Consider the following 20,967-nt stretch of genomic DNA (forward strand, 5'->3'; position numbering starts at 1 on the left):
GCAAAGCACCACATGTTCATTAACTAGATGGATTCATATTGAGTTGCTAAAGATAATTGTAGCAAATGGAAACAAAGCAAAAAATGTGTACTGAAACTACTTTTGGTGAACGTTACAACACTTTGTTTTGCAGGGGGCCAAGCCCCCCTGCAACCTCCCATGCAAAGGAACATCATTTATACTCTGGACTTATATATACCAAATCCAAGTTCACAAAATAATGGAGAAAAAAAGCAAACTCCACTATCAGCAAAAGTAGTTTTGACGAACAGCACTTGCTCTTTTTGCATTTGCCGAAACTGCATTACTACAGTTATCCATGTGACACGTATGCAACTAGACAGACAAATGTTTTATTAGTCAAACATTCTTTTTGCATTTGCTGCATTTCATACAAATGTAATTTCTAGCACTGAGAGGCATTCCTCTGCTACTAAGCACAAAATACAAGTGCTGGACAGAGAAGGTAGTTAAAAAATGTAATCATATAGTCATACTGTCTGAACCCCTACTGACTGTCATTGAATAAATGGTCAGAAGTCAGAAAGACAGACAAAAAAAAAGATTAACGGCATTCTGTCATGGTGGTCAGACTCGGAGAAGAGTGAGTAGGTGAGTTGCTTTTTCCTCACTTTCTCCCTCTCACAGTTGGTATATATATATATATATATATCTATACATATATAAGTATAAAGCTCTCAGACAGGATGAAGGAACACCTTGCAGCCATCAGGCATAATGACAGTTACAATGCATTAAGCAGACATGCCACCAGCTGCAATGGCTTCACCTGTTTTAAATTTCTAGTGTTAGAACAGGTCCAGCAGTTTTTTGGAGATTGCAACACACTACTGGAGCTGAAGGAATTAAGATGGCAACTCCTCCTTGAAGCAGATACCCCACCAGGGCTCAATGAGAATCTCAACATTAAATGTGCATTAAAGTGATACAACTAAAAAGTTACAGCACGCCCCCTAGTGGCAGGATGTTAGCAGCTAAAACCTTTTGTTTTATAGCAGTGTCTCTCAAATACTACTGCATTGGCGTAGAATATCTACCAATCATAGTGCAGCATTTTTTACACCAGTTAGACTATTTAAAGCTCGTACAGTATTGCAAATGCATTACATTTTGCTCCGATGAAGTTCGATTGTTACCAATAAAGCGAACGAAAGCACTCAGCAAATAACAGTTCTGGCTCAGCATCTATTCATTGGATTTCTGTTTTTGTTTTTAACAGTTCGGAAGTTTTCAGTAGTATAAGTTTATTTCTTCCTAGTCTTATTCGGTTTTGTTTTTCTTATATATATATATATATATATATATATAAATATATATATATATATATATATATATATATATATATAGGTCAGGGATGTGTGTTCTTGCCTCTAGAACAGGATGATGGAGGGGTTTGCCTTCCTGCAAAAAATGTGTTTTTGTATTTTGCAATCATATAAATGATTGTCATATACCTTGTATCGATTCTTAACCAATGTTTTTTATATTATGTCTAATTTGTGGGTGTATATCAGAACATCAAAGTTTTAAAACTTTGAATGTTCTAATATCGACCTGTTTTGAGCGAACACTAAAAACAGTGAAGCTGCAGAACACCCAATTCTTTCCTAGGGAAAGAATTCCGTTGGCCGGTTCTGTGGCTTTGCTATTTTCAGTGCTGTGTTGGAAAGTTACGGGTTGGGTTCAGGTAAGTGTGCGATTGTGTGGTCGTTAGGGTTAGGGCACGGGTTAGGTGAGTTAGAGTTAGGGTGAGGGTTAGGTGAGTTAGTGTTAGGGCGCGGTTAGGAGAATTAGGGTTAGGGGCAGGTTAAGTGAGTTAGGGTTAGGGCGCGGGTTAGGTGAGTGAGTGATAGCGACGGACCTTAGGGTTAGGGTTTGGGTTAAGGTAGATGGATAGATAGTAGTGTATGTACAGTTTAGTGTAGGGTTAGTTGTTATAAGTGAATGTGTGTGGACTGATGTTTTTTAGGTGTGCTTATGCTGTTTGTATGTGTTTCAGAATAGCAAATTTTTTCCCAAGGAAAAAATTCTCTATTCTGAATGTTCGATATTATTTGGTTTAGATATTTTAGGTTCGATGAAATAGCGTTCGCTATTTTCATCTTTTGATAGCGTGATATAAATGCTAATTTGTTATAATTATTTAAGCTGCAGATTTTTTTGTTTTATTTTTTGAAGATTGTAAAATTATTGTTCTTAAAATATTTTGCAATCATTTCGAACTTTTCAGAGTCAGACTTTTCCAGTAATCAAATGTCAATAAATAAGTAAGAATACTGCTCTCTTTATTAGTGACCTCTCTAGGTTTAATATGTTTTTGCTTTGAATAATCATATGTTGATAAAATGAGACAAAATTGTTTACAGTGGATATCTATTCCATTCTTATCTAAGTAATTATATATATATATATATATATATATATATATATATATATATATATATATATTTATATACACACACACATATATATATATATATATATATATATATATATTTGTGTGTGTGTTTGTATATGTATATATGAGTCAATTAAAAAAAATCTATATTGCATTCATTTAAAGAGTACTGTGTAATTTGCATAACTGATTAACAAACAGTTTCTCATATTTTGAAACCATCGTGGTACACTTGCTTGACTCAGTCAGATTAATCCTAAAAACAAATGCACTAGTAATGTAAGAAAATGTGAGCTTATTAATTTAATGAAAATCAACTAAGGCACACTTCACCCAGAAATCAGATTCTCCAGTGAATCTAACTATACTAACTTGTTGGAGATATTCAATGTGACATCAGCTACAGTGTACAAAAATCAGTTGAAACCATATACTTCACCTAGAGCTAATACTTCCAATGATGTCTGCAAGTTCTTGGGAATTCAAATGTTATGTGTGATTGGCAAGTGACATTAAGAGGAAACATTTTAGCTGCAAGGGACTTGAAATCAGTATCTAGCTCAGAATAGTTTGACACTCACTCCACTTTTCCATTTTTCCTTTGCTGAGTTTAGCAGTAGCTTCTAGGCTGCTAAGCTGTTACACCATTATTTCTGCTTCTAATTTCTCAAGGAATTTGGATTATTTATTAAAGCTTTTGAAGTACATAATGTGTTGGACTTTTCTATAAAGATATTCCAATACTAACTATACTTTACTTCTGAGGATAATTTATATCTCAGCATTTCTACAGAAACACAGCAAACACTTGTGTGAGTAAAGCAATCCCATCAGGATGGACAACAGTTCAATTTCAGTTTCCTGCAATACTCTTAGTAATAAAAAGACATCAAATTCTCAGACTACCCTGGTCTTACCATTCTGTCCGCATTATTCTAATTTTAACTTTCTTACACCTCCCAAGTCAATGCCATTTTTTGTAGTAAGTACAGTATATAAGACTAACTGGCAGGTGAGAGCTGATGCCCCTGATTTCACATTTAATGCATTTAATGCCAACTACGTATCCCAAGACAAAGGTTTCTATCATTTATTACTGTCACCATATTAAATAATTAAAGGAACTTTGCAGTCTCTCTAATTCAACAGAAGAAAGGCTGTGATTTTACAAAAATGATTCTACTAAATAGAAAATAGTCCTCTGTGTGAAAAAAAAAAAAGGTCTGCAGTTGTATTGATGCAGTAAATTCACAACTACTGAAGAATGTTGACTGGAATATTGGCAGACTACTTAACAGGAACACACAGATCACAGAAATGTCTGAAGTTAGCAGTAAATTCAAGTGTAGTGCTGAGCTCAGCCATTGTTCTGGATGACGTGTTTTACTACGCTACTTAGTAAATGGGGGTGTTGAAATCATCACCATTATAAAACACTAGGCATGTTCTCTTTTTCCTGTTTGTACAACTATGTATGCCATAATTAACAAAAATTTGGCTGAAATTAGAATACAGATCTGGTCATACTTCAATTATACTAGAATTTTTCTTTCTTTCTTTCTTTCTTTTACAAAGACACAATCAGATTTATTTTGCACACTGTGGTGATACTCCATATTTTTCTTGCAATATTCAACATAAAGGTAACATACAAAATAATATTCCACGCCTTCATCGATACTGTTATGATTTCATTCAGCACCTTATCGTGTCATCCTTTACTTATGTTTTCCCTCTGTGTTTTGACATTTAAACACTTTAAACAGTAAAAAAAAAATATTCAATATTTAAAAGCAATAGCCTCGTTGTGCATATTTAGAAAATATATTACTTGCATATATATCTAGCTATGTTTCCATGGCTCAGAAAATTCTTCAGCCTGTATGAAATATCTAGAAAATAAAATCTCAAATGTAGATCCTGCACTGATAGTTACGTTCTTATTATGACAGACACTGAAATTCAAATGTTGAAGCAGCTAACAGGGGCACAATAGTTAGCAGCTTTTCTGTTTTCCTCCAATAATAGCTTGTATCATTTTAAACTAGAAATCAGAAGCATGCCTTACTGAGTAAGAAGTAACACAGCAAATGCATTCTGTAAAGCAACAGTGAAAAAGAAAGAGCCCATTTTTTTCGACAAAAATGCAGCTGTGATGGTTGTAAGGAAAATAAAGGCAAATAACACAGCTGGCTCACAAAGAACATGATGATATTTTGTCATACCAATTTTCTACCATACCACATTCACTACAGTTTAAAAAACAACAGAAGCAGCAACTAGAACTGAAAGGAAGCATGCATCGTATACATTTATAAATCACAAAGTCAGTGTGTAAGGATATTACAAAAGCCAATGCACTCACCATCTTCCTTACACTCTTCCGGAGGCTTTGCCTTTTTTGCTAGCCGAGGATCTAGCCATGATGTTGTCTTAGAGTTGTGACTAAAAAGGAAAGAAATTACTTTGAGCAGTCACATAGCAAATGAAATAAAGTTTTTTTTTTTTCTTAAAAAATGGTCATTCTAACAAAATGGCAATCAATATAATTAATTTGCTTACAGCTTCTAATTAGCCCTAAGAAGGTTTAAGAATAATTGTGCAAGGCAGCTGTAAATTTGGCAGCTTCAGCACCCTGTGCTGAATACAGCTATTTTTATTGAAATCAGGTAGAATGTTGCCAAGTTCACCTCATTGAAAATGCAGAACTCATTCAGGGCACAGTGGATTTATTAAACATACTGCATCTTTGAGAAACACTACAAGCAAACCCTTAGACTAAACTCTGGAGTGCTGTTAGAATGCTTAAACTTTAAATCAGATTAATTAAACACTGCAACTTGGAGAAACACAGTAAGAAAACCCTCAGACTAAAGTCAAGAGCGTTGTTAGAATGAGGAAACTTTAGAACAGATTTATTAAACATACTACCTCTTGGAGAAACACAACAAGCAAACCACTGGACTGAAGTCTCGAGTGTTGTCAAAATGGGTACACTCTAAATCTTTATTTTATTTTTAATTCTGAGTGGTTGCAAAATGCAAACATAACCATATCTAATCATTACATTCCAAATGTATGTACACATATATTATTTAATGTACAATATGCATGCACGCTTCAACAGCTGTGACAATCATCACAGGCAGATTATCATTTTTTGTATTTGCCTGATTGTCATCTGTGCCAACTATTCTCAGCTCAGTCGGACAATCCTGGTCAACAAATGTAAAGTAAATAAATAAATAATGAAATAATAAATAAATAATAGCTCGTCTGCCTTACAGACCAAAAAGTTGTTCTTTTCCTCAAGCCTCACTGTGATGTTTGGAGGCAGAAATAAATTTAGTGGAGGAGACTAGGAAACTTGCAAGGACAAATAGTATGTTCTACGGTACTACTAAGTACTAATCTAGGACTACTCCATTCCCAGCACTTCTACATTTTCAAGATGATGACTGCCAGCATATGCCAACCACCATAAAGTGAACCTTCAGTGGCAGAAAACACTATATAATGGCTTTATTACAGTTAAACAAGTGTTGATGTCTGTGTATATGTATGGCACATGTACAGGTATGTGTGTATGTTGGGGGGTTTATGTGTGTATGTGTTTGTGAATCTGTCTGTCCATGTATTTTGGGAGAGGTATGCTGATAAGTCTTCAGAATGAAAACTCTGCAAATATTTCTGATTATCTTCCAAAGTTTTTACTGGATGCCAAACCCTGTGGTGCAGATGGTGCTAGATGGTCTGTGCTTGATTAGTGGCATTGTAGTCAGAACATTCAGGCCAGAAGGATGGTAGATAGTAGCCCACCATCCTGGGGGAGAATAGCCCACCATCCTGGGGGAGAATAGAGAGATGTGGTCTGCACTTGGATGGACCTAGAGAGAGCACTGGGAATTACACTAATAAGGTATGACCCTACTGAGAATGTGCTGCCAGAGCTGTACTGTACACCGGCGAAGTCATAAGTAGTGGCATGCATGCTTCCCAGAGCATATAGCATTGTGGAGCTCATGACAGCTCCTGCAGCAGTTGGGACTACAGAAGTGGGATCATTCCAACCGAATGACTGACTGACTATCCCTCTCCTTACAACCCTAGTCTCACCTCTCACTGGGAGGTGAGGGTAGTGTACCCCTACCAAAAACTGAATGGCCTGGAGTGCTCTCACACTAAGAGTGGTTTGGCCTGATTCCCATCACAGTTTAATTACGGTGGGTAAGCATCCCATGACAGGGAGCAAACTGGTCACAGGCCTTTCACACTATCAAGTCTGGGGTTTGGCGTACATTATCTCAGGTTAGGAAATGGTATGCCTTCCCAGTGTTCATACTCTTAACCCTCAGTGGATGAACAACTAAATCATTTGGATACAGTTAGCAGAGAGTAACCATTTGAAATGTCTGTACTCATTTGAGCAAGTTCAGAAATGCACAGACTAAATGGCTGAAAAAACAAAAAAGACTTGTATATACCAACTCCAAAATGGCCATTTCACAGAATATTCCCTTTTTGCCTGAGTCTACAGGGATCTCAGAGTTGGTATCTACAGGTTCGTGAGGGGTATGGGGGGTTTACCCGCCACAATGAGGGGATGTAGGGGGTTTGCCCCCTACAGAAAACAGTTTAAAGTAGAGGAGTGATGTTTGAGATTTGGCATTCTCCTCCAGTTTTAGTCTTTTTTTTTTCAGTCTCTCTCTACACTTAGTATTATGATTGCTGACATTTCAACATGGAGTCAGTAGTGGAGAATTTGGTTTCACCAAGAAGAAGGCTGATAGAAGATGTTTTCCTGGATGTTTTATCTAAGACAATTTGCTGTGCATTAAACCAGTGAATAGGCTGCCTTGCGTTACTTTGCAGAAAATGTCAGTATTTGTCATTATTAGTAAAATGCGGAATTCCCTCCTCTGTAGGGAATTTTTAAAGTCTGCTAACTCATTACACTCCAAAAACATATGCTCCCTGGTACCTTTCCTTTCCCATTATACCTCCGACATTTGCCATCTACCCAAGAAAAAAATTCTTTGGAGTCTGCTTGGTGTGTAAAAGTAACTATGCAAAATATTTCAAGCAAAAATCCTACATCTTCTGTACTTTGTTGCATATTTGTGAGACATACACATGTCCCCCCACTGTTTCTTTGTGAAGTGCCTATCTAATCTCTATTCCCAATCTTTTTTTGACATTCTCTGATTGATTCCTCCTCTTATCCTGCAATATTATATATGCCATACTAATTATCTATTTTATAACAGCAGCTACTTTTCCAGATTCTTCTAAAAACTTAACCAGTGCAGGTCTTTCACTTGGGATTACCCTATCCATTTCTCTTTGCCTGTAATCTGATATCAACCTATGACAGGGAAGGCAGTCTCTAGCCTGTGGTCCAACTGTCTTCTTGGTCTCTGCCTACTCTAGTACCTTTCCCTCTCTATTATTTATTCCCGATACCTTAGTTCCTTTTCCACTTTCCTCCAGTAAATACCTGCTCCCTCGTGTTCATTCTCTGTATCCCTAATTGCAGTCATCCCTATCAGTAGAATCTCCTTTCTTCATTCCAGTGTTAGTTTATTTCTTAGTACACTTTCTGCTACTTTATGTATATAATATTCTGCATAACTGTTGTTATTTTCCTTAATGATCTGCATCCAAAATACCACTCTCTCTTTATTTCTAGGATCACACCACTTCATCATAATCTCTTTCCACTTTGAATTGTATCTTTCTGCTTGTATTATGTATAACAGCCTTAACTGTGAACCTCTAAAATATCCTTTCATATCACTTGTTTCATTGGAAGGATCGACTTATCCCATTTTACTCTTGCAGTCCCCCCCTCCGAGATAAACTCCTTCAGCTATTTATTAATTACTACCTACAACTTCTTCTCTGGTTGACAAAAATATGCCTGACCTGCATATAAAACTAAAGGGATAAAACATTTTTACTGCTTGTATCTTGCTATCCATATCCATAGGCAAGAGTTTCCAGTTTCTTAGTTATGCATTATCTTTTGTTTAGTCTCTTTCCATATATCCTTAGCTGCCATAACATAATCCTTTTTAACCCATACTCCTAAATACTTTATCATGTACACATAAATATGGGAATTTCTGAAACAATTCATACGTGTGTACACATATAGCCTTTGTTTTATCTATATTAACTTTATATCTCCCACAAAAAAACAAACTTGGAACTGTATCAGAATGATCCACAACACTGACATGTCTTTTTCTAGTTTTATCACGTACAAAATAATACTGTCTGCCTTCCACAAAACCACAGTGGTCTACATCTATCAATTTTGGCAATGCCTTTGCCATTCTTTTAGCCATTATAGACATACACACTTTATAATCATGGTTTAAAATTGCAATGGGCCTATATGAAGCTAGATCTGATTGGGAATTACTGCTTCGGTGCTTCCCCTCCTTTTAAAATATGTTAAAAAAACTTCCAGATCTTTAACACTTTCTTCCCTCATAGCTACCAAGCTTCCAGCAGAGTAGCATCTATTCCTGGAGACTTTCCTAAGACTGGTTATACATCACCATTTTTATCTCACCTCCTCCTCCTACCTTAAATGTTAATTGTTGAGCCTCCAACTTTGACATATTTAAGTCTTCCAGAAATATTTTCATTTGTGTTTTTTCTTGATTTCTATATTTCTCTGCTTTGTATAAATCTCCATAAAATTTCCAAAATATCTATAATACATCTATAGGATCTCTGGTTATTTTTCTTGTTAAAGGCTCCCTAAGTCTGGCCAGAACCTTTTCTACTTTCTGTTACCTAAGTTGCTTTGCTAGAAGGTTTTGTGCTCTGGTGGCATTGCAAAAAATAAACAGTTGCTTAACAGCAGACTTTATAAACTTGTGCATATTATTCAGGTATTCCCTTATTTTTCTTTCAGCACTTTGCAGTCGTGTCTCTTCTCTGTGAGATTCCCCTTATTCAGTAATACTTTAACCTTTGTCAGCTCCTTCAAATAATTCTTACTTCTTCTTTTGACTTTTCCTGGTTAGGGGTCGCCACAGCGGATCACCTGTCCGCTTATGACTGGCAGTGGAGTTTTACAGTGTCGAGTTGACAGCCCGGCACCCAACCTTCCACAGAAGGCACACACACGCACATTCACACCTAGGGCCAATTTAGAGTGCCCAATCCACCTACAGCATGTCTTTAGAATGTGGGAGAAAAGCCGAGCACCCGGAGGAAACCCACATGACCACAGGGAGGACATGTAGATTCCACACAGAAGGCACCCCAGCTGAGGATCGAACCGGAGAACCTCTTGCTGTGAGACAGCAACACTAACCGCTGCACCTCTGTGGCTGCCCATCAAATAATTCTTACTACTTCTTAAAAATACTTTTTTATCATTTATTTCTACCCTATTTTTAAACTCTACTTTAATTTTATCTCACCCACTAGCTATAACTTCTGAAGTACTGTCTTCCGTGATAACTCCTGTATAATTTCCACTGCCCAGTCCTTTAATTCTACTTCTCATTTTCACTTTATTACCCTGTATTTTTTCTTAGTTATTATTGTTGCATGATCTGAAATAGTTATTGGATTTGTATCAAAGCTCTCAATTAAATGCACATGTTCCTGTGAAATAAAAATTTCTATCTAGTCTAGCCCAGTTATTGTAAATTCATGTCTCCCATTCCAAATATTGTCATAAATTTCTTAAGAAATCTACCCTTTTTGTTGCATTTCCCTTATATGCCCCCAAAATACATCCTTGTTGGAAATGAAATTCCAGTCCCTAAACTGTGGGTCTTGATCCAGATATTCACATATGCAAAAGTAAGAAAAAACATATCAGATTCACATCTACTATGATCTGTGTATTTTTACACCCCATCGGGTCTATATTAGAATGACGAAACCTCACTTATGTGAATCCCGAAAGGTCGATACATAAACAGTGAACCACAAGAACACCAAATGTCCTTAAGCGCAAAATTCAAAATATCGAATCTCCATAGTTGTCCACACCATGTTTACTGAGGTAAAACGTCAGTAGGAGATTCTCTTATCTGGTATAGCTCCCTAACGTAAATGTGCAATAGTTACTGACCTTAGGATTAGGGTGCGGGTTTTGGTAAGTGCATATACAGTAATACATTCATATTTATTTTGTTTGGGTAGGCAGTATGTAGCAGGCGATGGAGTTGGCCAACTATGGCAATTAGATATCTTGAATTTCGACCTTAAGGATGTTCAGTGTTCTTGTGGTTCACTGTGTATGTGTTGGCCTTTCGAGATTCGTGTAAGTGAGGTTTCGGCATTCTAATATAGACCCCACCCCATCTTCAACCTCAGCAATCAAAGATTATAACATATTAACTTCAACATGCTTTTGTCTATCTTTCTTCTCTTTTTCCATTTTAATGCCTCCATTTCTTGATAATAAAAAAGAAAGAAAAAAGGCATCCATTTACTTTAGTATCTTTTTCATATAGAACAATAACTAAAAACGCTTAACTCTAAAACATGCAATTTATACCATGAAAAGTTTTATAGAAATATTAAGAACAGGAATTGTTTTACTTACAGTTACTCTTGTTCCTCTTCCCTTCCCCTTAGTGGCTTTCAAACATTAATTTTGTGAAGTAAAGCAAATGCATTTTCAATTCCGCACAGGTTTAACAAAGTCAACAAAAGTCCATCCTTTCCACTTTTTCTTCTACAGCCATGTTTCACAAATGTGATCGATACTTTGCAAACCTGTATTTATTCACTAATTCCAGTGTTGCTGGTCTTTCTCCTATTCATTTCTATCTCCGAACTTCAGACTTATTCAATTCCAAGGAATTCACGATTCTTTCAGTAAAATCCTGTGCTTTTCAGTATCCCTCGAGCATTTTCCTTTGGAACATTAGAAAAGGTTTCAGTGGCAAAGTCTCTCCATGTCCTTTATTATCAGAAGAATGAGAAGCAGAGTCCCCTTCTGCTTGACGGCTCAGTTTTTATTGGACAAACTTTTGTATTTCCTCCTTAACTTGTTCTGAATAAAAAAATGGCTGATCCTCTAGGAAAAATACATTTAGAAGACAGCTGGATACAGCAACTTAAATCTCACACCTGCCTCTCAACATTCCCTGAACACAGGAATAAATGTGTTTCTTTTCAGCCTGGTATACAGTGAATAATCATTTTCTACAAACATTCACTCTCTCCAGCTTGAAATATTTGCTATTTTTTCCCAAAGTTTTGTCAGGATCAACTCCTTCTGCTGGTAGGATTGCTTCTTTACTAATACAGGTCTGGGCTGCTTTCTTAAGGATGGTTTGTAGCATACACATGATGTGTTCCTTCAATTAACAGATCCTGCTGTGGAATACCAGTCCAGTTGCTTATTTGTGCCTTCATGAAATGAATACAGTCTGTTCCTTCTAGTTTCTCTGGTACAGCAAAAAATCCCAGATTTTCCCTCTGATCCCTGTCCTATAATTCTCATCATTTTTGAAACATTTCTTCTTGAGCAGTCTCATACTCACCCAGTCTTTTCTTCATTTTGACCTCTGAATTGTTTGCAATTTTATCAGGCCATCTGAATATCTGTTTAAAGCTTCGTCCATTTTTCCCAGACTTTTGTTATATGAGTTGATATACTCCTTCAGTGTTTTGCTTATTTTAATCAGCAGGTATGACATATTTTTCCTTCTAGATTACCGAAAGCCATGTCTTGCACCAAAGCTGGAGCTCGAACTACTTTTTGCTGAACAGCTGCAGGATTATTCCCAGCCAGTGTTTTCTCTTCACCTTTTCTAGTTGATTTTCTTTCAGGTTCTTTTAGTTTCTTCTTTGCTGGCATACAGGCAATATACTTACTGGCTGGTAAACTGAATTTACTAAAATTGACAGAGTTCTTGACCCTTGTCTTCCAGTTTCTTTTTTTCACACTGAGAGCAGTGGAATTAAGTTGTTGATCAGTGTACAGTCATCTTGTAAAGCATGGATGCAACTTAATGTTGAGTTTGTCCAGAACATACTACTTCCTCAGTAAAGGCAAGGCAAAATTATCTTGTACCATAGTTAGTCATAAATGAAGTTTGGCAACAAACCAAGTTGTCCCGGGACATCTTCATGAGGAGTTAGATTGATATTAGTGGGTGTTAAGTGGAGGCAGGGAGGATTGGTAGGAAATGAGATAAGGGTAGGGAGGGACTTAAGTGGTTTAGACAAGTATAGCTAGGTAAGCAATCACATTTTGGCGTGAACTTGCTAGGGCAGGTTCTACGTCCGAGACAACTTGTAGGTACTAGAGCAGTCAGGTAGGCCTTAGGAAAATTTTCTGTGGAAGAGGTGGGTAATTCTCACTAACAAGGGTTTAGGGTTTGCTTGGTTATGTCTGGGAGGCTTAGTAGTAAATTATTTATTTATTTGTTTATTTATTTATTCATTTAGTTATTTATGTTTCTCCGTCTTGCGGAATATTGCTGACAGAAAAAAAATTGTTGTGCAGTATACTTGAGGAAGTGTAGGGCTGTTCGCTTTTGGGGTGGGCCTTCTGGTTGATAGCATAATAATGTAATTTACAAGGTATTGCAGTTGTGGCAAGGTAGTGACAATGAGTTCCATTTTAAGAGAATACCCTCGTTGGGCTAACATAAAATCCATTGTATTAACAGCTGTTAATTTTGTAAGAAGGATAGTAGAATTGATCTGTTGTTGGTCTGGGTTTTGCCCTTAGCGATGGCCTTTTTTTTTTTTTTTTTGCCATTTTCTAGCTCTGGGGCTGGAGTGCGGGTTCATTGGTCAAGTTTTTTCTCAAAAAGCTATTGTGGCGAGATCAAGTGTGATATTGCTATGAGTTCACTTGACTTGCTGGGGGAGATCTAATTTTCATTCACCTGAGGGGCCAGCTAAGTAAGGGTAAATCATTACACATTAAAGGAGGAAACAGCAACAGACATTTCAGTTTCAGCCACTGCAGGAATTGTTATGCTAATGAGAAACCCTCTCTACCAACTTTCCAAATGGTGAGCGAATATTTGGGAATGACTGTCTTTTTTTTTTTTTTTTTGGAGGTCGGAGTTGAGATCAGTCACAGCGGCGGTGATGCAGCAAAAGAAAAAGGATTGGTTTGTGGCTGGGGTTTTCCAAGGCAGTAGTAGTAATAGGTTGCTGTCAGTGAAATGACTGCAAGTGAGTGTCTTTGGTGATGCATGCGCATAGCGTGATCAACAGTTGGTGGGGCTGTTGTTCGTGTGTACTGGAAAGGTTTACCCTGGCCATCTGGTGTACTGCTCAACTATATTTGATTTGCTGAGACAGTCTTAACTAAAATTTATTTAGTTACCATTGGTTAAGTGGGTTATTCCAATAGGGCTGGTGGCCTGTTTTCAATGGAGACCCAAGGAGAAAAATCTCCAGACAGTGTTTGACATAAAATGTTAGCTGTCGCTCTTATCTAGTGATTTTTCAAGGCAAGGTGGCAAATTACGGTGTATTGTACATTTTGGTCACAAAGTCACTGCAGAGATGGTGACCGACTGGGGCAGAGGGGCTTGCAATCGGGCAGATGGATGTGGCGCTGTGTTTGGATTCCTGTACGGGATTGCTGTAGTGGGAGAGTGAGCCAAGGAGGGTTCGTACTTATTGTGCTTACTTGCCGTTTCTGAGCGGTTGGGCTCAGGTGTTGCATAAGGAAGGGTGTCTTGACAGCCCGTGATTTCAGTACGGTTATTAACTTTTGCATGGGCTCTCCAGCTGCAGGATAACGTTCCTGGGTGAATACAGAGTCCTGAGTAATGGCAGTTGGTCACGCATGTGCTCCATGAGATGAACAGATGTGGGGGAGGAAAGGACTGCGAGTAATGGCAGTTGATCTCGCACGCACCCCATGAGATGCACAGTTGAAGGATCTTTTGGGTACTTTGCCATGGGCTCTAAATTATGCTGCAAGGTTGCACTGTACAGAAAAATGAAACTGGTTGCTCAGTTTGTAAGTGGTGAGGATTCCATGCTCTCTGAGTTCTTAACTGTCATGCATGGACCCATAGTGAAGTATTACAATTGTGAAGCTTAGCCTTTAGCAGGTAAGGTGCATGTGGCTGGCTTTCCAAGCCATCTCGTATGTGGTCATACCTTTCAACTGTACAGATTTTCACAGAATGTCCTTATTTTTGCAGCACATTTTGGTCCATTTTTTTTCATAAAGTTGTGGTTTCAGGAAAATCATTTGCAAACCATTATAGATTGCAGTCAAAACTTAGTGACAGGCATTTGTTCAGACTTCAGACCCTTCTAAAAACCATGCTAATGTAAGACCTGTTTTTATCACCCTCTAGGTTGTGGGGGGAGGTGTTTAGGGATGATTCCAAATTTTGGGTCGCTGCCCCTCTTCTACCCACCCACCATTATTTACGGCTTTGTTGGGATTTCTTACTCTGAGAGTCTGGAGACACAGAGAGTTGGTAGGTTTCAGATATTGCTCCTGTGGCTTTAGAGAGCCACTGGAATAATAGGTGGAGTATGCCTGTACATTGTATGAGGGATATGATTGGAGTAATCCACATCTTTATTGTAAAACATAATTTTACATTGTAAGTGGTCATTCCATTCCGCATTACTTTGCTGTAGAAGTAATTAACACAATGTTAGAGATTTGTCATTGTCGCTGCGTGAGCAGGTGATTTGTGGTGTTGTGCAGACCTGTGTTTAGTAGTTCACTGCTTATGGATTAACTTAGGTTGGTGGTGGAGTAATCAATTCCCGTGCTTGGTGACCGGAATTTTTCCTAGGAGAGGGTGTCTGTTCGCGGGCTGCAAGTGCAGTGCTGTAGTAATGGCAGTGCAGAGGGTATGGTTAGAGTTGAGGATACTGGTCAGCAAAACAGCTGTTGTTTCTGCCGCGCTAGGAGGGCATACCTCTCAATGGTACAGATTTTTGCAGGATGTTCAGATTTTGTTGCATACTTTTTAACTTTTTTTCCTTAGAATGGTGGCTTCTGACAAGTTATGGCAAAGTACTAACCACCAATAAACGAAACTTCAGCTACTAGGTACAAAAGCACTGATCCACACCAAGAAGAGAATAAATAATCCACAGTGTTTATTTCCAAACTAGCGACTGGTAAAAACAGTAAAAAATAAACTTATTGTAAAGCGCTTTTCGTCTGGATTAATATCCGGACTTCTTCAGACAAACAGTTCATTCTAAATACATTAGATTTAAATAGTTGACACATCATGCACTGACCAATCAAACGAATCCAATGTGACGAGTTGTTAAAGTAACAAACCCTCGTATTCAAGTTTATGAATATCCTTTCTTTACAAAGTAACATTTGTTCTGCAAGTAAAAAACATTTCATCTTTGTGCATTCTTTTGAACAGTCAGGTCCACAACAATGCATATACACGTATATCTTAAAAAATCAATGAATGTCGATAGTATATCATGGCAGCATAAATTTTACTAAAAATGCCCTTTATTATTGAGTGTTCTTATGGAATTAATGGGTTGTTTTAAAAACTTTTTTTAAAAACTTTATTTATTAAACATTTTTGCTATTTCAATTACAAGGCTATCACTAGATGTAAGGAACCAGGAAAAGTATATGTAAATAAATAAATAATTAATTAATTAGTATCCTCAACCGACAGAATAAATAGATCTCATTTATAAAAATTAAATTAATAATTATTTTATATCAAAATCAAAATCTATAAAAGTATTTCTTGATTATCATGTTTTATATCTAATACCTTATCGATGCATTTAAACGCATATGCGGTGATTGTGTCATTTAAAATCATCATGTAAGAAATAGTAACCAAACCAAAACTAAAGTGTGTAAAACTTTAACTATACAAACTACAGATGTTTATCTATCTATTAATGCCATGTTAGATCTTTTACACAACTATCAAATGCGTTACAATACTCTAATCATTACTACTTAAAAACTCCATAAAACTCCATAAATACAACAGTATATACGCCGTAAATGTACTAAATTCATGTTCTTAAATTAATTTTTGTGTTGATAACAACTTGGTATTATTCAGAAATATGCATATTATATATACAAAATCAAGCGTATATATTGTTTTATATAAGTTTTTTTTTTTTTTTTTAAATATATTTTTTAAAAAATAATAATAAATGAATAACTAGTCACTGTTAAATACTCCTCCATGGATTTAATATATATTAAAATCAAATAATCCAGCTAACATGTCTATCTCAACAAACTTCTCAGTTTTAATACACATGCTATTGAGCATGTTTCATTTAATCCTGGTTTTATACATGCTCTCAGGCGTAATTGCCAAATCAATTCATTTTTCTCAAGTTCAAGTTTTATATAATTATCATTGTAGTATTTTCCTCCTCTATTTTGGTTGTTAATTTGACAAATAATCATGAAATTAAACTTATGCCCAACATTTTGCTCACAGTGCCTTGCTAATGCATTGTCACATTTTTTCTTTTTTATTGCATATAGATGTTCGTATATTCTATCTCGCAAACGACGGTCCGTTTTTCCAATATAGAATGACGGGCATTGTAAGCATTGGGCTAAATAAACTATAGAACTTGTATTACAATTATAAATGTCCTTAATAGTAAATGTTTCCTTTCTTATTGTAAACGCATTTGAGGTGTCAATAAATGCACAATATTTACATGAACCGCATTTATGTGTACCCCCATTCATTTTCTTAGTTTTACACTTAGTTTCCAACAGGTTTTTCATATTAGGTCCCCTTCTAAAGGTGATTATTGGACCGTGGTCTAATTTGTTAGAAATATCTTTGTCCATTGACAAACAAAACCAATATTTTCTCACTATTCTTTGTATGTCTGTAGCTTCTGGACAATATGTAAACGTAAAAGCCAGTGAGTAGTTTTTTCTTGTGTTCGAAATAACCATAGTGGTATCCCTTTCCACTGTTAGAGTTGACTCTCCCCTGTCTTCGTTACTAGTGAATTCAATATGTACACTTTCTTTTTGGTTAGTAATTAATTCCATAAGAACATTCAATAATAAAGGGCATTTTTAGTAAAATTTATGCTGCCATGATATACTATCGACATTCATTGATTTTTTAAGATATACGTGTATATGCATTGTTGTGGACCTGACTGTTCAAAAGAATGCACAAAGATGAAATGTTTTTTACTTGCAGAACAAATGTTACTTTGTAAAGAAAGGATATTCATAAACTTGAATACGAGGGTTTGTTACTTTAACAACTCGTCACATTGTATTTGTTTGATTGGCAGTGCATGATGTGTCAACTATTTAAATCTAATGTATTTAGAATGAACTGTTTGTCTGAAGAAGTCCGGATATTAATCCAGACGAAAAGCGCTTTACAATAAGTTTATTTTTTACTGTTTTTACCAGTCGCTAGTTTGGAAATAAACGTTGTGGATTATTTATTCTCTTTTTGGTGTGGATCAGTGCTTTGTACCAAGTTATGGCAAAGTATTAAGACTGTAGTCAGAGATAATGACAGACATTTGAGTTGCAGACTTCATACGATTCTGAATATCTATGCTAATGCAAACCTATTCTATCAACCTTTAAAGTTTGTAAGAGAAATATTTAAAATAATACCTAATTGTATTTTGTAAGCTGCTAGTAAGCTATTATTAGGTTTGCTGCATTTTGACAATTTGTTCTACATTATGTTGGTTAGTATGCCTCATTTGGAGATGGAAGGTTAAGAGCTAGGCAGATGGTTTTACAATATAAGTTAGCTTGGCTTATACAGTATGCTAATTGATGTGGTATGGAATCGCAAGGTTACCCTGGTCGTGGATATTGATAGGTGGGGTTTAGTTGTAACATACTCAACTGGTAGTTAAATTTATATTGGGTCTTTGATAGGGTCATTGGAAGCATAGCTTCAGTTATGGCTGCTTTGTCATAAAAGTATGTGGTAGTGGTACATTCCTTCCTGGGTTGGCAGGATAGGTTGTCTTCGAAGATGTCTTGGAATGTGCGTTATGTATTTTAGATGATTTACATGTCTTTTTCTTTCTTGCAGATGAGGATTTTGGAACGCTGCTGCTATAATTTGGAATAGGTGGGTATAAGGTTATGCCTTCTCTTTACATCTTAGAGAATTTACTTTTGTCCTTTTCTTTGTAGACGGTGGTGTGATGAGTACCAGTTGTGGTGCTGCACAGTGAATTTGCAGATGATGGGAGCAGTGGCGAGAGAGGAGGTTACACATGGGGAGCACAACTGGGCAACAGTTACTGACCGAAGTAAGTGGATTTCAAACTTGTAGAGTTTTGGTTGAAGATTTACACTGCTAGCCAGAGAAGGACAGCCATTTAAGTTTGTGATCTCAGGGTTAATTGGTTGCACAATCTGTTCTATTAACCATTTTATTATGTTAGATCAATGTTTGAAAGTTGTCCCTGCTTTTGAGTGTTTGCACTAAATAGTAAAAGGGAGCAACAGCCATTGGCCGTCGGTAAGAGTTTAGGTTCCTGCGGTGGGCTTGATGAGGTTAAAGGTAATGCATTTTATTTAGTGCTCATTAAGGCACATCACTGTGGATGGTGTTCAGGTAGGTGGAGTGGAGTCACAGCACTCTTAATATCATAGGAAGTTATTAGGCTACTGGCTCTGGGGTGATTACAAGCTAGACAAGTTCGGCTCTTATTTCTGTGGGTAGCAGTTACCACTCTTGTCCAAGGCGATATGAGTCATAACATAATTAAAAAAAAAAAAGTGGGTACTGGTCCCATACTTTGGTGCAGAGTTTGGCAAACACTTGATGGGGGTGGCAGTGGTCCTTGTCAGTGCCTCCATGTTAAGTAATGATTGGTATGTGTGCACATAGAATTTATTGTTTTTTTCTTTTCTTTGCAGATTGCTGAAGTGCAGAAGGCACCATGCAGTGGCTTGAAAAGGGGATCTGAAAGGTGATGCTTTTTGGTAGGATGGATGTTCTTGCCACTGGAATGGGGCACAATGAGGGTCTGAGTAATCACCTTATTAAGGCATGTTAGAGATCTGTATTCAATTAGTGGGAGCTGATTATTGGGTTGGTATAGGGGCAAGTAATGAAGAGGTAGGTGGGGGGCCAGGGAAAGACTGTTGGGGACAGTTTATGGGGAGTGTGGGGATCCCACGGGATGAGTAGAGTCATGACATTCATAGGAGCACAGGGACATATTAGGCTAAAGCGCTATGGCTCTTGCAAGCCAGTGAAGTTCAACCCTTGCTTTCAGGAGCTTCGAACTTTAGGGTGGTTATATTTACTCATCCAGTTGTTTGAACTGTATTTGGGGGAAGGGCCAATGAGGTGTCTGACAGGATGCCAGAGTTTGTTCCTAATGGGTGGTATCTTTGGGGTGACAAATTTGTCCCTTGAGTAGGTAGTGTTAATATTACATATGAGGTTAAGGTTTTACAGTGTAGCACAAGGACCATTTCACTTGCGGTTTGGGTGAATTTTGTAGGTAGGGTTTTAGGAAGTATGGTAGGTAGGTGGCTGTGTTGGGGTAATTTTAGAAACTGGGTGCATTGTTACAGGGGAACTAGAAGGTTTAAAGGAAGTTTGGTTGTAGGATATCGCATCTGTATGCCGGGTCTTTATTACTTACTAGTGGTATAGGTAACATAAGGGAAGAGAGCCTTCTAGGGGAAAGGCCAGGGACAAAAAGGTTGAGCCATGATTAGTGGCTGGAAGGAAGCAGTCTAAAAGGAATGTATTCTCTTGGAGTGGATGTTCCAGTGGTACAGTGGAGTCATGGGTAATCCTACTTTATTTAGTTTCATTAGGGCAGGTTTCAGGGATGGTATGCAGGATTCTAAGGGCTTTACAGATGATGGGTACACCAAATGATGTTTAGCTTAACCCTTCCCGTTATGGGAGGTAGTTGGTTGAACAATTTTGGGTAGAAGGGAGGGGGAATAGCCTGGTCAGGCTGGTTGGCAGAGAAAAGGGACAGGCTTTACCTCTTCTGTTCCCCCTCTGGTGTATGGATGTTCATTTCAAGGATTTGAAAAAAGGAAAATGAGCAGCTGGAGGAAGCTTGCTGAATAGATACGTAAGCTGAGGTAAGGATGCTGCTTATTTGGTGGAAGGTAATTCAATGAATGGTGTATGAAGTGAGATGGGATGCTGCTTCATAAGTAAAGTAAGCGAGCAGAGGTATGGACCCTGCTTACTGGGCAGGGTGAGTAGGTACACTGCCCTGATTAGCATTACAAGGATGACACTTCATAAGTAAAGTAAGCTGGCAGAGGTATGGACACTGCTTACTGGGGCAGGGTGAGCAGGTACGCTGTCCAGATTAACATTACAAGGATGTTTATGCTGTGTTTAGAATCAACTATATTATGGTCAGTTGTAACTAATAAAGTTGGTGAACAAAGCTATGTTATGGAAGTTTTAATAAAGATCGCCAAATATCATTAGGTGTGATGTGTTTATTGAAGGGGACCGGGACAAATGAAGTCTGGCAACACACCAAGTTGTCCTAGGAAATCTTCATGAGGGGTTAGATTTTTATTAGTGGGTGTTAAGTGGGTTGGGGAG

General features: G+C 37.3%; 1 protein-coding gene across 6 annotated transcripts in view; it reads right to left on the reverse strand.

Annotated features, from left to right (window-relative positions):
* Positions 1–20,967, reverse strand: part of MAGI2 (membrane associated guanylate kinase, WW and PDZ domain containing 2) — a 2,888,931-nt gene that overhangs the window by 1,795,252 nt on the left and 1,072,712 nt on the right. For all 6 annotated transcript variants that reach the window (XM_044088324.1, XM_044088323.1, XM_044088325.1 and 3 more), the window contains exon 5: positions 4,785–4,864. In XM_044088324.1, the coding sequence (XP_043944259.1) occupies positions 4,785–4,864 (80 nt within the window). The remainder of the gene's footprint in view (positions 1–4,784; positions 4,865–20,967) is intronic.

The sequence above is a fragment of the Protopterus annectens genome, chromosome 11.part0 (assembly GCF_019279795.1).
Source record: "Protopterus annectens isolate FY-2018-M chromosome 11.part0, PAN1.0, whole genome shotgun sequence".
In the NCBI taxonomy this organism is placed as follows: domain Eukaryota; kingdom Metazoa; phylum Chordata; order Ceratodontiformes; family Protopteridae; genus Protopterus; species Protopterus annectens.